At 34.9% G+C, this 17,658-nt stretch overlaps 1 protein-coding gene across 1 annotated transcript in view; it reads left to right on the forward strand.

The window, feature by feature from the left end:
* The window catches only part of GIPC2 (GIPC PDZ domain containing family member 2), an 86,391-nt gene extending 83,059 nt beyond the window's left edge, over nucleotides 1–3,332 (forward strand). The window contains exon 6 of the mRNA XM_019643988.1: nucleotides 1,356–3,332. Within this exon, the coding sequence (XP_019499533.1) occupies nucleotides 1,356–1,501 (146 nt within the window). The 3' untranslated portion in view covers nucleotides 1,502–3,332. The remainder of the gene's footprint in view (nucleotides 1–1,355) is intronic.
* The last annotated feature ends 14,326 nt before the right edge of the window (nucleotides 3,333–17,658 follow it).

A 17,658-nucleotide genomic window follows, 5' to 3' on the forward strand; every position in this document is an offset into this window, starting at 1 on the left:
TTCCAGTTCCACAGGGTTCATTCTAGTTTTCTTTCTTTCCCTATTTCTCTGACAGTGACAAACCTGGTTCCCATTATTATTTACATGATTATACACACACACACACACACACACACACACACACACACACACACACACACACTCTCACACTCCTATGTGCTCAATCCTCATGTATGTAACTAAGCTCTCATCAGTATGGCTACTGACCTCCCCCACCACTCCCACGCCATCCTTAACCCCCGTGACTCTCCACCACACACCAGGCTGCCCAGCCACATGGGAGCCCTTCCCCACCTTACCAGGGCTTTGATCCCTGTACCAGGTCACCCCATCCACATCTCACTCCTGCTCCGATTGTGGTGCCTTTCTATGGAATCTCCCCCTTCACCATAGCCTGTGCGTGTTAGTACTGAGCTGTTTGAGATAAGGAACAGTCCATAAATGCTCTTAAGCGTCCTAGTGGATTTTAGCTGAAAGACCAGACCTCTTGGCTCATTCAGAGAAACCATTCAACCTTTGATTCGTTCAACCTTAGCCTGGGAGGAAAGGAGAGGCTGGACTTTGGTGTTTACCTTTCATCTGGAGGTTTTTCACCCAAGTTCCTAATCACATGCACACCGTCTCTTTCTGGTTGCTAGTGCGTATAAGGAGGAGGCTGAGAAGAACATCAGCTGAGTCTCACGGGCCCCCATTCAGTTGGGGCAGGCCCCATGGGAATGTGTACTGGGGATGCTGATTGTCCAGACATAAAATATGTGGCCCAGGCAACTTACTAGAAAAACAGAACAAGGGCACCACCTTCGTTTTCTATCCCAAACTAGAAAGGGGCTCTGAAAATGTTACCTTAACTTCATGAGTAGAAAGATATCTTTCCGCGCTTCTCCCTGGCTTGACTGTTCCATTGCAAGCTGTTATCTTTTATTTGTTTTTCCTGTGGGGAGGGAGGACTAGGCACCATCATAGTTGAGGGTGGGGGCTGGTGTAGGGGGCCGAGAGAGTTAGTGACAATGTGGAGGTGGGGGCAGGGATGGACTCTGGTTTCCTGGCCACAGGGTTTTTTTTCAGGGCCTTTTGCTCCACCCGTAGGAATGCTAGAGGTTCCCAACCTACTGGCTACAAGGTGGAGAAGAGGGCAGAGGTGGCAACTGCTAACCTGGGTGCAGTGGACAGACTGTTTAAAAATACCTTTGTCACCTTGATAACGTGATGGAGAGTATCTTGTCGTTTTACTTTGTACTAGAAATAAATGATATCTAAGCATGTGACTTTTAGAAAGTAATTTTCCTGGTGCTATTTTTCTCAGTCCTCTGATGCTGTTTCATGTATGATTAATTTTTCAAAATTATTTTTGATAGCTACCACAATATTTGAAGCTGGAAAGGACAAAGGTAATCCGGATGAATTTGCTGTGGCACTTGACGCGACTCTCGGAGATTTTGCGTTTCCAGATGAATTTGTTTTTGATGTTTGGGCAGCCATTGGGTATGCCAAGCGAGGATGATAATCATGTGGATGATTCATCACTGGAAATATGAGCTATTGTTCCTTTTAAAAAAACCTGTAAGATCTGTTTTTAGACACTGTTGTGGACTCTGGTTTGGTTTTATATGTATGGAATACATTCTTTGAAATCTAATTTTGACTTCTGGGGACTTTTTAATGCAGTCGTATATGTAACATGTGTAAGATAAATTACTTAAAATATCAATTTTAATATTCATTCAAAAGTCTTTTTAAAGCAAGTTTTAGGGAGTATTTCTAGATAGATGATTTTGTTCCCCACTAATATTCATCTTTTGTTTTCTATACATAAATAGTTGATTGCATTAGCTTTGTAGTTCTTTTGCAAAATATTAATGCAGGGAAAATTAGGATTGGAGTATCATTTGCCTCATAGCATCTTCATTTTGTTAACTAGCTTGAACAGGATACATGCAGGAAATGAAATGTGAATTATACCTACTATAGTTCTAAAAGCACTGTTTTATTTTTTTAATCCACTGAGTAAGGGGAAGAAAATTCCTATAGCCTGTTGATGTCTATAGTCTACTTTCTGTCTGTACAACAAGGATTGGTTGACTTTTATATTTTGCTTCTTAAAACCTGCTGTTGAAATCTGTTGTGCTGTGTATTTGTTTGCATGTGTGGAAGAGGGTGAAAAACACAGATAGGATAGAAACCACTTATATTTGATTTTTATAAAACAGTTCTTAAAACATTTTCTTTCCCACCCATACCTACTTTTATTTTACCCTTTATAAGCACTCCAGGGAAGGTTTTTTATAGTCTTTGTAGAACTTTTCTTTTGAAAAAGAGATTTACTCAGAAAATAACTATGTTTGAGAACACTTTTTGGGTGAAAGAGCAGCGCTTTTAAGCCCCTTAAACTTTAGAGGAGATACTATCAGGAATAGATTTACCCCCAGTGGAAATAAAGGAGGAAGGGAGAATTGAGGAAATATATTAGCCTATTATTTTACAGTTCTAACAGATCCTCTCTAAAACCTTACATTATTGAGAAAATTGAGGGTAAATGACTGTCTTATCATTTTTATTTGACATTTCACAGATGTAAGAGAAATGGAAATAAACGGTTTCAACATAGATCATTTAATAAGGCAGACACTGGTGTGACCAAGCATTCTTCTGAAGTGTTAGATGGAAAGTATGTGCTGCCATGGTAATCAGAAATTATAACCTGTGAGGGATGTATTGTAGGAAATCAGAAGTAGGTCCTATTTCATGCTGGGTTAATGCTTTAGAATAACTCTGTTGTTTTCTGATGCAACTTTCCTTTTATGGCCATCCGCTCCCCTTCACACAAGTTGAATGCTGCAAAGCCGATGGTCTTTGTCCTGTTAATCAGAAACCTGCACAAAAGCAGTTTTAGTGATTAATGTGTAACAAAAATAGTTCATAGAATGTGGATTGTCTTATTGCTTTTGCCCATCATTTGAAAATAGGATCCAGCTCGGGCTGTAGTTTGTTGCTACTTGTTTCATGGATTTCTTTTGCAGGTCCCCAAATACCTATTAATTCTTAATATCACCTCTCTTAGAAGGGCACACACAAAAAAAGAACTAATATTTTTAGAGATGGGAAAGTTAATAGATAACTTAGGAGGCCCATAAAAACATTTTATTTTATTTTTTAAAAAAAGATTTTTGTTAAAATATAGCTAACATACAATATTATATCAGTTTCATGTGCACACCATAGTTATTTAATAGTTATATACCTTAAGAAGTGATCATAATGATTAGTCCAGCAACCATCTGACACCGTACTACGCTATCACAATGCTATTGACTGTATTCCTCATGCTGTGCATTACATCCCCATGACTTACTTGTTTTATACCTGGAAATTTGGACCTCTTATTCCCCTTCACCTCCCCACCCCTGCGTTTTTTTGGAATTTTTCAATTACAGTTGACATTCAGTATCTGTTAGATTTGAAATGATGAGTCATTGTTTATTATTGATGGATGCCAGTGTCTCCTTCCTTTTTGGGCATGCATGAAGATTGACACGGTGCAGATTCCCTGTGATTTATGAAATCTCAAACTCACAAAGTAAGTGTGCTCATCATGGTCTTTCTGTATAGAATTTTAATGTGTAAGGTACCCATGTCCATGTACAGCTGTTAACTCTGCTTGTCTGTTAGCATTAAATGGGCAGTTATCGTTATTAAGGGCTTCAGCTGGACACAGTACTTTAATGCTAATAGGTTTTTCCTTCAAATGTCTTTCTCTCTTAACTCCATGGCTAAACTGATAACAGGGTCAGGTTCTTTATGTCATTTTGTTCCCTTCCCTGAGTCTATATCTCTTTGTGAACCTCGTGCCTTTTGGTAACTGTCAGTGCACAAAGAGAGCGCCTCTTTTTAGTTGTCACAGTCTACAAGTGTGGGCTACCTTCCTGCTGCTACGATGAGACAGACAAATCAGGTTTTTTTTTATTTAACATGCCATTTCATTGGCACCACTAAACATTTTCAGAAGGCCTCTGTCATTTTCTCTTGTTCTATAGTTTTTTTTTTTCCAGTGAAGGATGATTATTTCACTCTTGATTTCCTTCTGTGAAAAATGGCATCTTTCAGTGGCCACTGAGAACACACTATGTGTTTCCTGTGTGGCAGAGCAGGTAGATGATGACTGAACATCAGGCTCAGCGGGGCCTTGCACATAGCTTAGTCCTCATCAAACGGGCACATTCTGATGATTACAAAAAGGCACATTTTGGGTTGCTGTGATGCTTCAAAAGTATAATTATATAATTGTATGATGTGAAACTCTTTAAGAATTTAATTATAAAAACAGTAATCAGTTAACCTCTGGGGCTGCTATATCCGATATTATAATATGACAGATAATTAACTAAATAGAGAAAATTTTTCCAAATGATATATAATTTGTAATATTTCCCCCATAACTTTAACAATGACACATTTTCCAAGTAAAGCACACTTTACTTAGGTCCATGTTATTGCTAGACCTTCATCAAGTTCAGAGAGAACCTTCCTGGTGTCCATCACTTATTGTTGCATACCTTGCATAGTAGCAAAAGCAAAATGAATTTCATCTGCAAATTAAGTTTTCAAAATAATGGTTCTTCTAAATAGAGCACAGTTATCCACCAAAGATGTAAAAGATTGATCATATAATGGCCCTTTTACTCTCTGATACATCGAAAAATATATGGATACCAATGGCATTGCTATTATTCTGGTGGAAGTAATAGGTTAGAAGCTATAAGTGAATAAAGGGATAGGAGATGCTATTTAACTCATGGTCCCAAGCATTAGTGCTCTGTGTAAAAGGCACATTTATTATTTTCTTGACACAGATTGAAAGGGAGATCAGAGTAATTACAAGTCCTTGCACATGTCATGGTTATAAAATGCTTCTAAGATTGTGAAGTGTACAAATGGCACAGCCTGTCCCTACCTATTACCTGAAAACCCAGCTCTAAGAAATGACTCATGGTTATTATCTGCTAGCAGGGTGAAAATTGGATATGACATCTTTATTTAAATTGGAGACATTAAGTCTCTATAAGACTTAAGTACAGGCAAAAAAAGGGGGAAATTAAAAAAAAGATTTCTGAAGGAAAGTCTTAAGTAAACATTTTATATTTTGAACTGTTTGTACCATGCGATAGTACTGACTACGTACAGGTAAAATATTCTACTTTCCTGGGAAAAAAAAGTTTTCTCTTTTATGAACACTCATAGCATGTATTTGAAAATGTTTTTCTGAGGTTGAATTTTAGAAATCTATGAATATGTGAAATTGTAAATTTTGATATTATTTAAAAATGTATTACTATATTTCTACATATAGATGCACAAATTTTCATGTATTAATCAAAAGTAAATTTCTTATAAAGCTATAATAATTTTGTAATATTTCTTATATTTAAAATATGACTCTTTAAAATAAAAACTTTTCCTGGAAAAAGTGATGACTGTTTTATCATGAAAACCAGAAAGATTTGGGGTTTTAAATATTAGACTTTTTAGTTTTGTTTAAATAAATGATGGAATTAACACAAGTGATTGTTCAGGCTTTTATGTTTTTAACATATCTTTGGTGTGTTTTTTTCTTCAGTGTATTTTGTGCAAGGTATAACCTCTAAGGTCTCTTATTTTTAGAATCCCCAAATTTGCTTTGATTCAGTAAAAATATATTAGATATGCACTGCCACAATACTCTAGGATAAAATAGTCATAAGCTGTTTCTCTTATAAGATGGAGGTTTAGCCAGGGTGACACTTTCCCTTTGTTCAACCAATTTTATGGCAGTAGTTTCCAAACAATAATGTAAGTAGAAGAAATATCAGCCCATATCTCTTAGGTAGGTCTGCCTTTTGGATTCACAGAGCGTTTTCCCTTGCTGTCTTTTCTGCCTTGAACACCTCCTATTTTCATAGTAAGATCCTTGTCATTCCTTCAGTAATTAGTTTAAATGCCACTTTGGAGATGCCTTTTGTGGCTTTCTCCCTCCCTTATTGTATGCTTGCTTTTCAGCCCTCTTTTGTTTCCACCTAACACATCATTATTTGTAATTATTTTCTTAGTTTGTTCTATATCCCCCACATGAATACCAGCTTCTTGGGGGTGGGATTGTTTATATATCTTTCTCACCATTGTATACTCAGCACTTAGCCTGGAGCCTGGTGTACGTTAAGCAGTAAAAAGATAATAATTGATAAGGAACTTCAACAAATATTTGTTGTGCCCACTGTGTGCCGAGTTGCAGCATCACCTCCCCTCATCCTCAGCAACTCCTGAGGTAGGTAATGATTATCTCCATTTTAGAGAGGAAGAAACAGGTCCAGAGAAATGAAATAACTTGCTCTAAGGCACATATTTGGTTAGTGGCAAAGACAGGATTTGAACCCAGTTTTGAGTTTAAGTCCTGAGAGCTCTTCGAAATCAATCCTGTTAATACTTTACCAGTGCAATGTTCTGAGTCACTCAACTGAGAACAGTTGTTGGAGGGGATTAAAGCCTGGAGAACAGGGTTAGAGATTCAGTTAACTGCTCTGGTCAGCCCGAGTAAGGGCACAACTATGCAGAGGTCAGGCCAACAAACAGACTTAAATAAGTGATGGATTTTAGGTTAGGAACAATATACTGAAGGGCTTAGTGTTTCTTTAGGTTAAAAAAATTATAATTGGTAATAATTTTCCGGATTTTAAAAGAACATTGTAATCACTGACATAATGAGTTCTTGCTAGTTTGACTTAAAAAAAAAAGATTTAAGAAACAAGGGGTCTGACCATTTCTTGCAGAGTAGGTACTGGCTTTAGAAATCCTTTAAAGCTTCTTCTGGTTAAAATGATTTCAAGCTTTAATTGCTTTGACTTAGTCTGTGGGTAATTTGCTTCTGGAGTCATTATTGGTTAGTTTATGTTTCAGAAAACAATTAAGGTTGATTGCTGTATTCTTTAAGCTCTTTTAAATAGTGTGAAATAGAAAGTTTTTTAAAAAGTAGCAGCTAGTTATCAAATGCTCTATGTGCCATTTACTGTTTGTCATTAGCATTTAGCATTTCATGGAGCATGGAATCTTACCATTAACCATTTTTAAGTCTCTAAAACACTTGAGTTCTGTGAAATGAATTGGGAAGTTATATTGCCCAGAAGGCCCATTTCTGAACTAAAACTCTTATTTATATGCCAAAGGGGTGAGTTTATAGAGATAATTTCAAATTCCCTGAATATGTTCCCTACTCAGCTCTTTTCTGTAGATGAGCGTGGTCAGTTTCAACATACTAACTTATGAGTTGATGAATAGAGAATACCTGTGAAACGTCCCTCAATATTAAACCCAAAGTCGTCTTATTTGTAACTGTGGAATTTAAAAAGTGAAATCAATCATGTTCATGTTTCTTTCCAGAGGATCAAATATTCATTGTAACTGGAACATGTTTTTTAATTCCTATTTAAATGAGGTTCAAAGAAATTCAGAAATAGGAAGATATACTGACTGAGAAATAGAGACACATGGCATTTTCAAGAGTGATCATTCTAAAATCCTATGGAGTATGTCTTTGGTTCTCTTTTTTGACTTTCTTAATAAACATGGTTAATCACCTTGGTTTGATCTTTTATTTACTATTATGTTTTTATTTGTTTTTAATTTTTTTAAAGATATTTTTTATTTGGGAAATGGGGGAGAGGAATAGCATTGGGGAATTGGGGAAGGGGAACAGACAAGTTGCTGTCCTTTTGTTCTTCAGTCTAGTTGTGGAGGACATCGCTTCACTAGCTCATGTAGGTATTAATTATCATTGCGCTCTTCCCGAGTGAAGCAATCGGTCGCCAGCCACTGGACGGCCGCTCACGGTGGCTCACGGCCACTCACAGTAGCTCACGGCAGCCCACTGCAGCCCCGCTGCAGCCTACACGTTCTCCGGCAAGTCATGGTAGTCCAGGTCCAGGTCAAGCTGTTGTTCACCATCTTAGCTGTAGAGGGCGCAGCGTCACTGGCCCTCATGTGGGATCTGAACCATGGCCCTGCTGCTCAGAGCTGGCACTTCCAAGCCAACTCTTAACCAACATGCCAGATGGCTGGCACGGTTTGATCTTTTAAAATAATTAGTTTCCAGAAACATTCTTCCAGGTGATCTAAAGCTTATTTCACTGATTAGAAGATGTCCCAACTTTCCACCACCTTGTTGTCCAATGAGGCAGAAGTGAATTCATTAGGCAATTTTTAAAGTCTAACTTGGATGACCAGCAGGTAGCATTGTCTGTCTTGGTTACTACTTCAAGTCTCTCTGAACCTGAATAGCAAGTCATGTATTTGTTATATTCTTGTATTTGTTCTGACTTGTCCAGTCTAATTTTTAAACTTATCAGTGATCCCGCTTAAGGATAACCCCTTGACAGCTAAAGTGTCTTTGATATCTAGATAGCTTCTCCTTGGAATCTTGGGGATTATATCATGTGGTCTCAGAGAATATTAAGAGTAAATGAGTAATTCTACAAAACCACCCAAGGTTCCTGTAGACCTGAGAGGCAAAGAAATGACTGAGCACGGAAGTACTGCAAAGGTGATTATGGTTAATATTCTGTGAAAGTTATAGATGGCTTCATACCTAGCATAAAATTAAATAGGTACATTAGAAAACTTTAAAACCTCATTCTGACTTCAAAACTTTTAAATAAGTTTCAAGCAGGCAGTTAATTGTGAATTTATTTGTTCTTTGCCCGAATAAATACAAGTTGAGCTTCTTTGTATTTAGTAATTAATATTATCTGGATAAGTCACATCATAAAAAGACCTTGTTTCCACTGAGACAGAATTCCGGCCAGAAATTGATTCATATATTAATTACTGTTCCGACAGCTATCACTTGAACTAACTTTTTTTCTCTGATGTTTTTCACCTTTAAGTAACTTACCAACACTTCTGAGGTACAATACTTTGTACTTATAGAATATTTTTCTTTTATTTATTGTATATTAGCTCAATTATCACATGATGGTACTTGGGCGAATCATTAGCTATAAATTATGTGACATTTGTTAGAAACGAGTTTTTAAAGTTGAATTGTAATATTTTTCCTATAATTATAATAATATAGAACTGCTTCCTCATAGACTATACTTATCATTTCAGGTCCAGGGTCTATATGAATGATTTTCTGCCATTGTGTGAGGTTGAGTTGCCACTGAGGGAAGCAGCTGAGTTAGAAACCAACATCCTCAATTAAAAATGTTTTCTCTGGGCTTTATTACTTTGCCTTAAAAAAAAAATCCTTTCTTCCTATACAAATGGTAGTTCACTTGAAAGAATTTTATTAGGCTTAGTTCATTATTATAGCATATCTCAGTGCAAAGGATATAGAGAAATCATATTAAGGAACCAATAGGCTGTTAATTGATCTAAATGAGCAAATGGTTTTTTTGTCTCCTTTTGGTTCATGCTAAGGCATCTTCTCAATGAATTGCGTATTACTCTCCAAACTGGATTTTACAAGCAAAGCTAAACAGTAGTGACATTTTCCTTTATTTGTGCTAAGACCTGATCTAAGTGAACACTTATTCTTTTTTAATTATTTTAGTCACTGATTCTTAATTAGTATAATTCCACCCCTGATTATTTGATTGCTGAGGCACTTGTTCAGCTATTAACGTAATAGGTATTTTCACTTTTGTTTTAAAAATTGTAGATAATTAATGTCTTAAATGTCTTCTACACTGAGAAATTCATGCCGCTGCAAATATCTTGGCTCTAAGATATAAAGGTGAGTAAAAAAAAATCATTGCTATATCATTGAATGTACTATAAAACAAGCCCTGCACTTAGAATTTCATTTAGGCTAGAAAATCTTGTAGAATGTGTAACATTTTTAGATTTTGGAAAAGTCTGGGATTTTCTAATCCTTTTGCAACATGGTGATACAGTATCTAATAGAATCAGATTCCTTTTCCTACTTTTTCAGTTCTGATTCTTTCATCATCTGCAACAGGTAAGAGAAATATTATATGTAAATATATCAAATTAAGTAACACAACATTAAAGAACAATAGAAAAAATGGCTTATAATGAGAAACAGTATTGCATAATGGTTAAGGAAATAGGTTGAAGTCATGTAGACTTGGGTGCTAGACTAGCTCTACCTCCTGCAGGTTAGATAAATTAAAATTTAACTTTCCCAATACTCCATTTTGTCATCTCTTAATGGGAATATTAATACCTACTTGTAAGGTTGTTGTAATGATTGCATTAGATAATATACCTAAAGCATTTAGCATATTATCTGGAACATAGTAAATATTTAATGAATTTATGTATTACCGTTGTTGATACACTTCCAGGCAGACAGTGAGTTTTCACAAGCTGGTGGAGAGGTTTCTGAATATGATGGCAGCTAGGTTAGATGTGCCTGATTTGCCTTCTTCTATCTGCCTATTTAAATAACGGAAGAACACAGAAAACTAGAATATTCAACATAATCTGCCCGACTTGTAAAGGAATTTCCACCATAGATAAAATATATATTTTTTTGGGAAAAAATACCTAAATTGATTCAATGTGAGTAGACAACCTGACTAGTTCAATAGCCATGAACCCTCCACCTCCCAAATAATTCTATGTGCAGATAGTTAGAAAAGGTGAGTTTTTCAAGCTTTGGAAAAAGATAATTCCTATTTTTTAGAAACTGTTTCAAAGCATAGAGACACCATGCTAAATTTTTATCAATGAATTTACAAATGCAGCATAATGCTGACATAAAACTTATTAAAATGCGTTGCATACTTGAATAGAGATTTGGATACAAAGATGATCACCATGATGGAATATCATTAAAATATACTGTATTGAAAAGTCATTGTCATGAGAAAATGTATACTATTTAGTGATAAGGGAGGGCATATAACTTTAATTCAGCAGGATCCATTTGTTAGTAAAAAGTGTAAAAGATAATAATATAAATATTAACAATATAAAATTTGGGTAGTACAATTGTGAGTGACTGGTGTATTCTTCCTTGTGTATTTGTCTGTTTTCCAAATTCTCTACAATGATTATATGTTATTTCTATACTCAGAAAGGAACATTATTCAAAAAGGAGACAGTGGCTATATCAAAATATAGGCCTAAAGGATATAGTAAAATTGATAACGTTTATGAAAAAAGATTGGCTAAACAGTTTCACATGGCTAACTGTCCTCAGAAAGCTTTGAGAGGTTTATCCTTTAATTTTTCTTTTCTTCATTTTCCAGTTAGTCCCTTAAAAATTGGAAAAAAATTTTTTAAAGCAAATTAACTGTATCTGCTAGAAGGTGTGGAGGAACTTAATTTGGAGTGGGTGATGTTTTAACGTTTGATGAGCTTTCTGTTTTACTTTTTTTGTCTGCTTCCTGTAGTGACAAAAATGGAAGAAAGCTAGTTTACTGAAAATTCAGTAGCAAATAATTTCTATCAAAAGTTTAAGGTAGGTACATATAAATTAAATTAATTAGAAAACACTGTTAGACGTTTAAAAGTGATTTAATATAACAAACAGGAAAATTTTATGTGCTAACTTGGATTTTATGGTTCCAAACTAACAAATTGAATTTAAAGCTGTAGAGGTAGCTCCTTGCACACAACAGACACTCAAATAGTGTATGAAAAAGAAAATGAATGGATTTGTCTGAAAACTTTATTAATTTATTCTCCACTCATCTCATGTTCCAGATTTCATCTGGAAGAATATTAGAGTATTCGTTCTCTCTTTTGTTCTTAGGCTTAACAGATAATCACCAGTGTGATAGTGTTCTTTACAGTGATTATTGCAACTTCCTCAATGTTCTACATCTTTTTTTTTTTTTTTTAGAAATCTATTTTTTTTTTAAATATCTATTTTTTTTTTTTTTTTAGCTGAGCCATCCCGCCACCTGTTGGCAGCTCACGGCTGCAATGTTCTACATCTTTTAAAATCCATTTACATTACTTAAATTTCAAAATTATTTGGTATTATAAGGATTATTCATTCAAAGGAAGATTCTATTAGGGCTTTGTGGATAATATAGATTACATGATTTAATTAAATAGTAATAAATATGTTAGTTTTAGATATTACTTTGTTGAGAGCAAAAAAGAAAATGCTATGATTCATTATTTATAAAGAATAAGCATAACATGTAATAAATATAACAATTATTAATATATAAATGAAATATTCAGATTCTGAAAGTATTATGAAGGGGAAAATCACTTGAGATCTTACTATTGTTAAATATCTTTATGTGTATACTTCCAGTAGTATTCCTATTTGTTTGCTTGTATATTTTAACAAGTTGTGATCATACTCTATATAATGCTTTATGTCTTGGTTTTTTTAATTTAACAATACAGAAAGTGTCACAAATGTTTTTCTAGAACATGATTTTAATGATTAAATTTTATTTCCTCTGATGACTGTATCATGATTTAAATACACTGAAAATTTAGGTCTTTAAAATAGCTTGCTGCTATTATGAATTACATGGTGATAGAGTGTTTCTTTTTTCCATTAAAGAAATACAAAATTCCTTAAAGACATACACATATGAAAAAATCCATTTATCATCAGAAAAATGATTTTAAAATTATTCTATCTAAAAACCTTAAAGTGTAAAACAGAAAACTTGATTTTTGTTATATTTATTTTTTTAAATTTATAGACTGTGAAGGAAGAGATTTTAGGGATGTAAAAGAGAACTGATTTTAAGGCATATCAGATAAATTATAAGAAGGCTAATTGGAAAGGATGATGTGGTAGGCAGACTTCTAAGACAGTTCTCAGTGATCCCCACCTATTGGTATTCGTGCCCTTGTCTAATCTCTCTTGGAGTGTTGGCTGGCCTTAATGACATAGTTCTAGAAAACAGACTATGGCAAAGGTGATGGGCTGTCACTTCTGTGACTGAGTTACAAAATATTGTGATTTCCGTCTTGCAAGCAGATCCTCTCTGTTGTCATCTTGGCTTGCATGCTTTGACGAGGCAAGCTGCTGTGTGGGAGGCACACATGGCAAGAAAATGAGAGGAACCTCTGGCCAAAAGCTAGTAAGGCCAAAAGCTTTAGTTCAACAGCCTGTGAGGAATTGAATGCTGCCAGTACACACTGAGTGAGCTTGGAAAGTCGATTCTTCCCAAATTGAACCTTCAGATTACAATGTAGATTCTGGGCCAACCTCTTGACTGAGAGACCATTGAAGCAGAGGATCCACATAAGCTCTGCCCAGACTTATGACTCATGGAAACTCTGAGATAATAAATGTGCATTGTTTTAAGCTGCTAAGTTTTGGGGCAGATTGTTACGTAGCAATGGAAAATAGTACAGATTTGACTAGAAAGAAGGGGCAAGATGAATTAAAAAACCATGAAAAAGGAAAAGATGTTTATATTGAAGATCATAGAAAACACAGCAACTTTTACTTTTTCAGGTAGTTTTGTGAGTGGATGATAGTGACTGTATTTTCTTTTTACAATTATTTTTCATCTATTTGATAAAATAACACTTCCTATAGAAAAGTTAACAAATATGGACCGTTCAAAGAAAAGATAAAAATCACACATAATTTTACTACCCAAATATAACTACAATTATTATTTTGGTGTACATTTTTCAGTCTTCTCTCTGTCTACAAAATCAGGATCATACACTAATAGTGTTTTAGAGCCTGGCTTCTAACCTAAACATGTCTTACATTTTCCACTTCATATTCTTCCACACATCTTTTAAATGGTTGTATAGCTGCCCATTGTATGAAATATTATAATTTATTTAACCAAGCTGCTATTATTTGACACTTAATATTACTATATTTTATTTTAATACATGAAATTTGGACTAACCCAGAAAATCAAGGTTGCATGGATGATATTTGTGGGGGTTTTTTTCTTCATGCTTTGCCTTATCTTAGATATGTGAGTGATACATTTTTAGTGCTAAAGGAGGACATAATTTTTAAAGCCAGTTCCCCCAAGCAAACAGCATATTACTCTCCAGAAAATCTTATCAGGGGCATTTCTGTCTAGTGTTCAATGAAAGGACTTAGGTAATTGAATCAAGTGACTAGTGGAAATAAGGTTGGGAAGTGTTAAATATCTATGACCTCATTTAAACAGAGCCTTGGACTCCAGGGGTGAAGTAAGTCATCTTTTGAAATGTAGCTAATGTGAAGAAATAGAGAAATGTTATAATAAAATACCTGCCTCTGCTGGCCTTCGTAGAGTTGGAAGCATCATGCAGCTGACCGATGTCAGTGGGACAGAGATCCCATGTGGGCACCAGAACTAGCAGGGATGCTTTTTGTAACCATGGTTGTCACATTTGATAGGTAGTGTACATATGATCTGTTTCAGCCTTCTTCCTTTTGATTGTTAAGCTTGTTTTTGCCTCTGTTGTCTAAAACCAGTCTCAAAACAGATGCTGAAACATTTAAAAAGCATATATCAGAATTTTTCAAATAACCACCTTTCTAAATGTTTTATAGTATACTTCATTGGTTTTTAGCAATTAAAAAAAATTCAAGCTGGAAATAAAATTGCCAGTAACTTCAAAATGCTAAATTCAGGCTTTTTTCCTTACTTGTCTCCAAGCATATTTCACTATGCTTGAAATATCATTAAGAGGTAAATTAACAAAATATGGATAGTCATGTGTCTGATGCAGTGTTTTGCTCTAGAATCGAGATGCTCGAATCCTAAGATTCTATGATTTTATGATTTCATTAGTAAGAGTGTTAGAAAAATTACTGAGTGACTTCTAACCCTGGGGTTAATGATTTTCATTATTCTCTGACTATACTTGAATTCTAATGAAATCTCTCCTTCTACATCTACATTCTAGTGAGCTGACTGTGCGTCCACACAATTGGCTGTGCTTATTCTTTCAGAGAGAATATAGGAGTTTGAAGCAGCACTTTATTCAGATGGAAAGGACTGGGCCCTGTGTTCTGGGCCAGAGGTTCTGCTCTGCTCTGAAAGCGTTGAGATGACAGCTTTATTTAATTGGTGGTTTACATATATTGTTTACGAAACGTTTGGATTTCTTCCCAGGAAATGTACTACATGAAGTGAAAAGGTTTTGAATTGCTATATGTATATCTATGTGAGAATTCTGTGGCTTTGAAGGAGCATCTGATCTCTGATTACACCAGAATTCCTGTAATGCTACACATAAAGTGAAGCTGACCTTCCATTTCTAACTGGAACTGAGATTCTCTCTCTCTCTCTCTCTCTCTCTCTCTCTCTCTCTCTCTCTCTCTCTCTCTCTCTGTGTGTGTGTTTTAAAAAAGATTTTTCAAGCTGAAAAACAGCCCAAATATCTGTTGGTAAGAAAGATTAGAAAAGGAGAATTAACCTTTCCCCTAGTTAGCTTAGGAAGTTACTAGCTTTTTAGGAAAAAAAATAGCCAGGTGGGTGAAGGTGTAGTAAGGGTTCTTAAATAACTAATTTTTGATATGTTTTATTGCCATACAGAAGAATGTAGTACTGTTTTTTTTTTTAACTAAACAAGTATATCAGGCCTTGGGAACTTGCCTTCATGTAAACTCTACTCCTTTAATAATCCAGAGGTCTTGGAGTCAGCCTCACCACCCAATAAGCCTGTAACAAAATCATGTCATATGCCTGGATATCACATGAGTTTCCTTTTTCTTCTTTTCCCTTCTGCTAAATTACTTTTCTCCAAATATCCATTCTTTTTCAGCTTCAAAAAATTATTGAGCACCTATTATACAAGGCCTGTATTATATCACATGTGGGGGACACAAAGTTATCATTCCTACCTTCAGGGAACCCTAACACTGAAATCTAGTCCTAACTCTAACACTAACCCTTAGGTCTGGACAGGAAGGTAGAACCTATTGTTGGTTCTAGACATCATTCTCTTTGCTGTAAAGTTTGCCTTCTTTTTTACCAGGCATTCTATTAACTGCTGTTTGTAATTTCGTTAATATTTGTCACCACCTGATATAAGGTATCTTTTCTGCCTCCTCAGTAGTAATTTCCCTGACTCAAACATTCTTTTCTTGTCTTTATCTAGATGGCAAGTATAAAAAATTAATAAGTTTCGCTTAAGATTTTTTATCAGAAAGGAGCTTAATTCTGAAAGCATTAATTTTAAATTTATGTCTTAGTAAGTTTAAGAGTTCCCTGAGGACATAGTAAGTAGAAATCTATATTTAAAATCTAATTTAAAATTTTAAAATAAGAGATACAAGTGTAAATGATATCCCTAATTGCTATAAAGGAAATTGTGGGTTTTTAAATATCAATATACTATGGTGATATTATTTATTGATTTATTTATATTTTTATTTTTATCTGCACTTGTCTCTTAGCAAAAACTTAAAATTTACCCCACTTAAAAAAAATTGTACATATTTTGATTTACCCTAAATCTGTCCTCACTTAAACTTTAAGCATATATTTCCTTTATTCCAGATTTTAGTGAACACATTCAGGAGACTTTAATATTTTATAGACATTGATCTTTCCTGCTTTTGGCTTTGACCATTCCATACTGAATAATGCTGATTCACCCCCATGTTTTAGCTTCCAGCTCTCTTGCAGCACCAATGTGGGAACATTATAGATAGTCAACGCTTCCTCAGCACCTAGCTGCCCTGATGTCAATACTGTTTGCTAATGGTATCGATATTAGAAAGGGAGGCAACTGCCCATTTTCTCCTCACTAAATTGTTTAATAGAAAATGCTGATGTGACATTTTAAAAGTTAATTGAGTTTTTTCTATAAAAGATTGTTTTTCAGCAAAGAAAATTTAGATAAATTGGATTTCCATTTTTTTCTAGTCAGTAAGCTAAGATATTGGCTCCTCAGACAGTCTTCATTTTTGTGATACAACTAGGCACTATTTGGAACGTGGGCGTAGCACTGTTTTTACTTTCTTTGTTCATTATCACTGAATCCTCTACAGACTTTTCCTTCTTCCATGAGAAAACATCATACATTATCCATCAGTTAAACTTTGGATCAGAAAGTTCAGTGACCACTGGTGTGTGCAGAGTCAGCATCCCTGGTGAATGGGTTTTGGTTTTAAATTCTAACATTCAGAAAATACTTATTGCACATCCACTATGTACACACAAGGTGTTACAACGGGTAGTGGGAATATAAAAGGAGTAGAAATGTTCCTGGTCCTCAGGGGGTCACAGCTTAGAGTGGAGATGGGATAAGACCAGCAAGTCAGAAAATAGCTGTGATGCAAAACAGAGTGGTAACTACCTGAGTGACAGACTGATGGGACTTCAGAGAAGAGAGAGAACCCACCCTACTGGAACCACGGAAAATTTCACAGGAGGAATCTTAGTAGCACCTTAAGTAGTTGCTGCTTTTGGTAACATTAATAAGAAAACACATTTACAATTTTATGCTTCAATTATCTGTCAAGTAATTAGGCTAGAAAAAATGTTCACATACATATTAGGTTGAATATTACTTATATATATTTAGAAACACTGTGTTCTTTCTCATGTAATTAAAAAATTGAAATATACACTTAAATGTTATTCTAGTATTCTAAAAATGTTTGGAAAACTTTTTCTTAATTTTTAGCACTGAAATCTACCCTGATGCTTCTAGTAAGTCATTGCAACCCAATGAAATTATTGCTTTGTGGTTTCAATAGTTTATAGGACTTAA

This window comes from Hipposideros armiger, unplaced genomic scaffold, assembly GCF_001890085.2.
Source record: "Hipposideros armiger isolate ML-2016 unplaced genomic scaffold, ASM189008v1 scaffold_84, whole genome shotgun sequence".
NCBI classification, from domain to species: domain Eukaryota; kingdom Metazoa; phylum Chordata; class Mammalia; order Chiroptera; family Hipposideridae; genus Hipposideros; species Hipposideros armiger.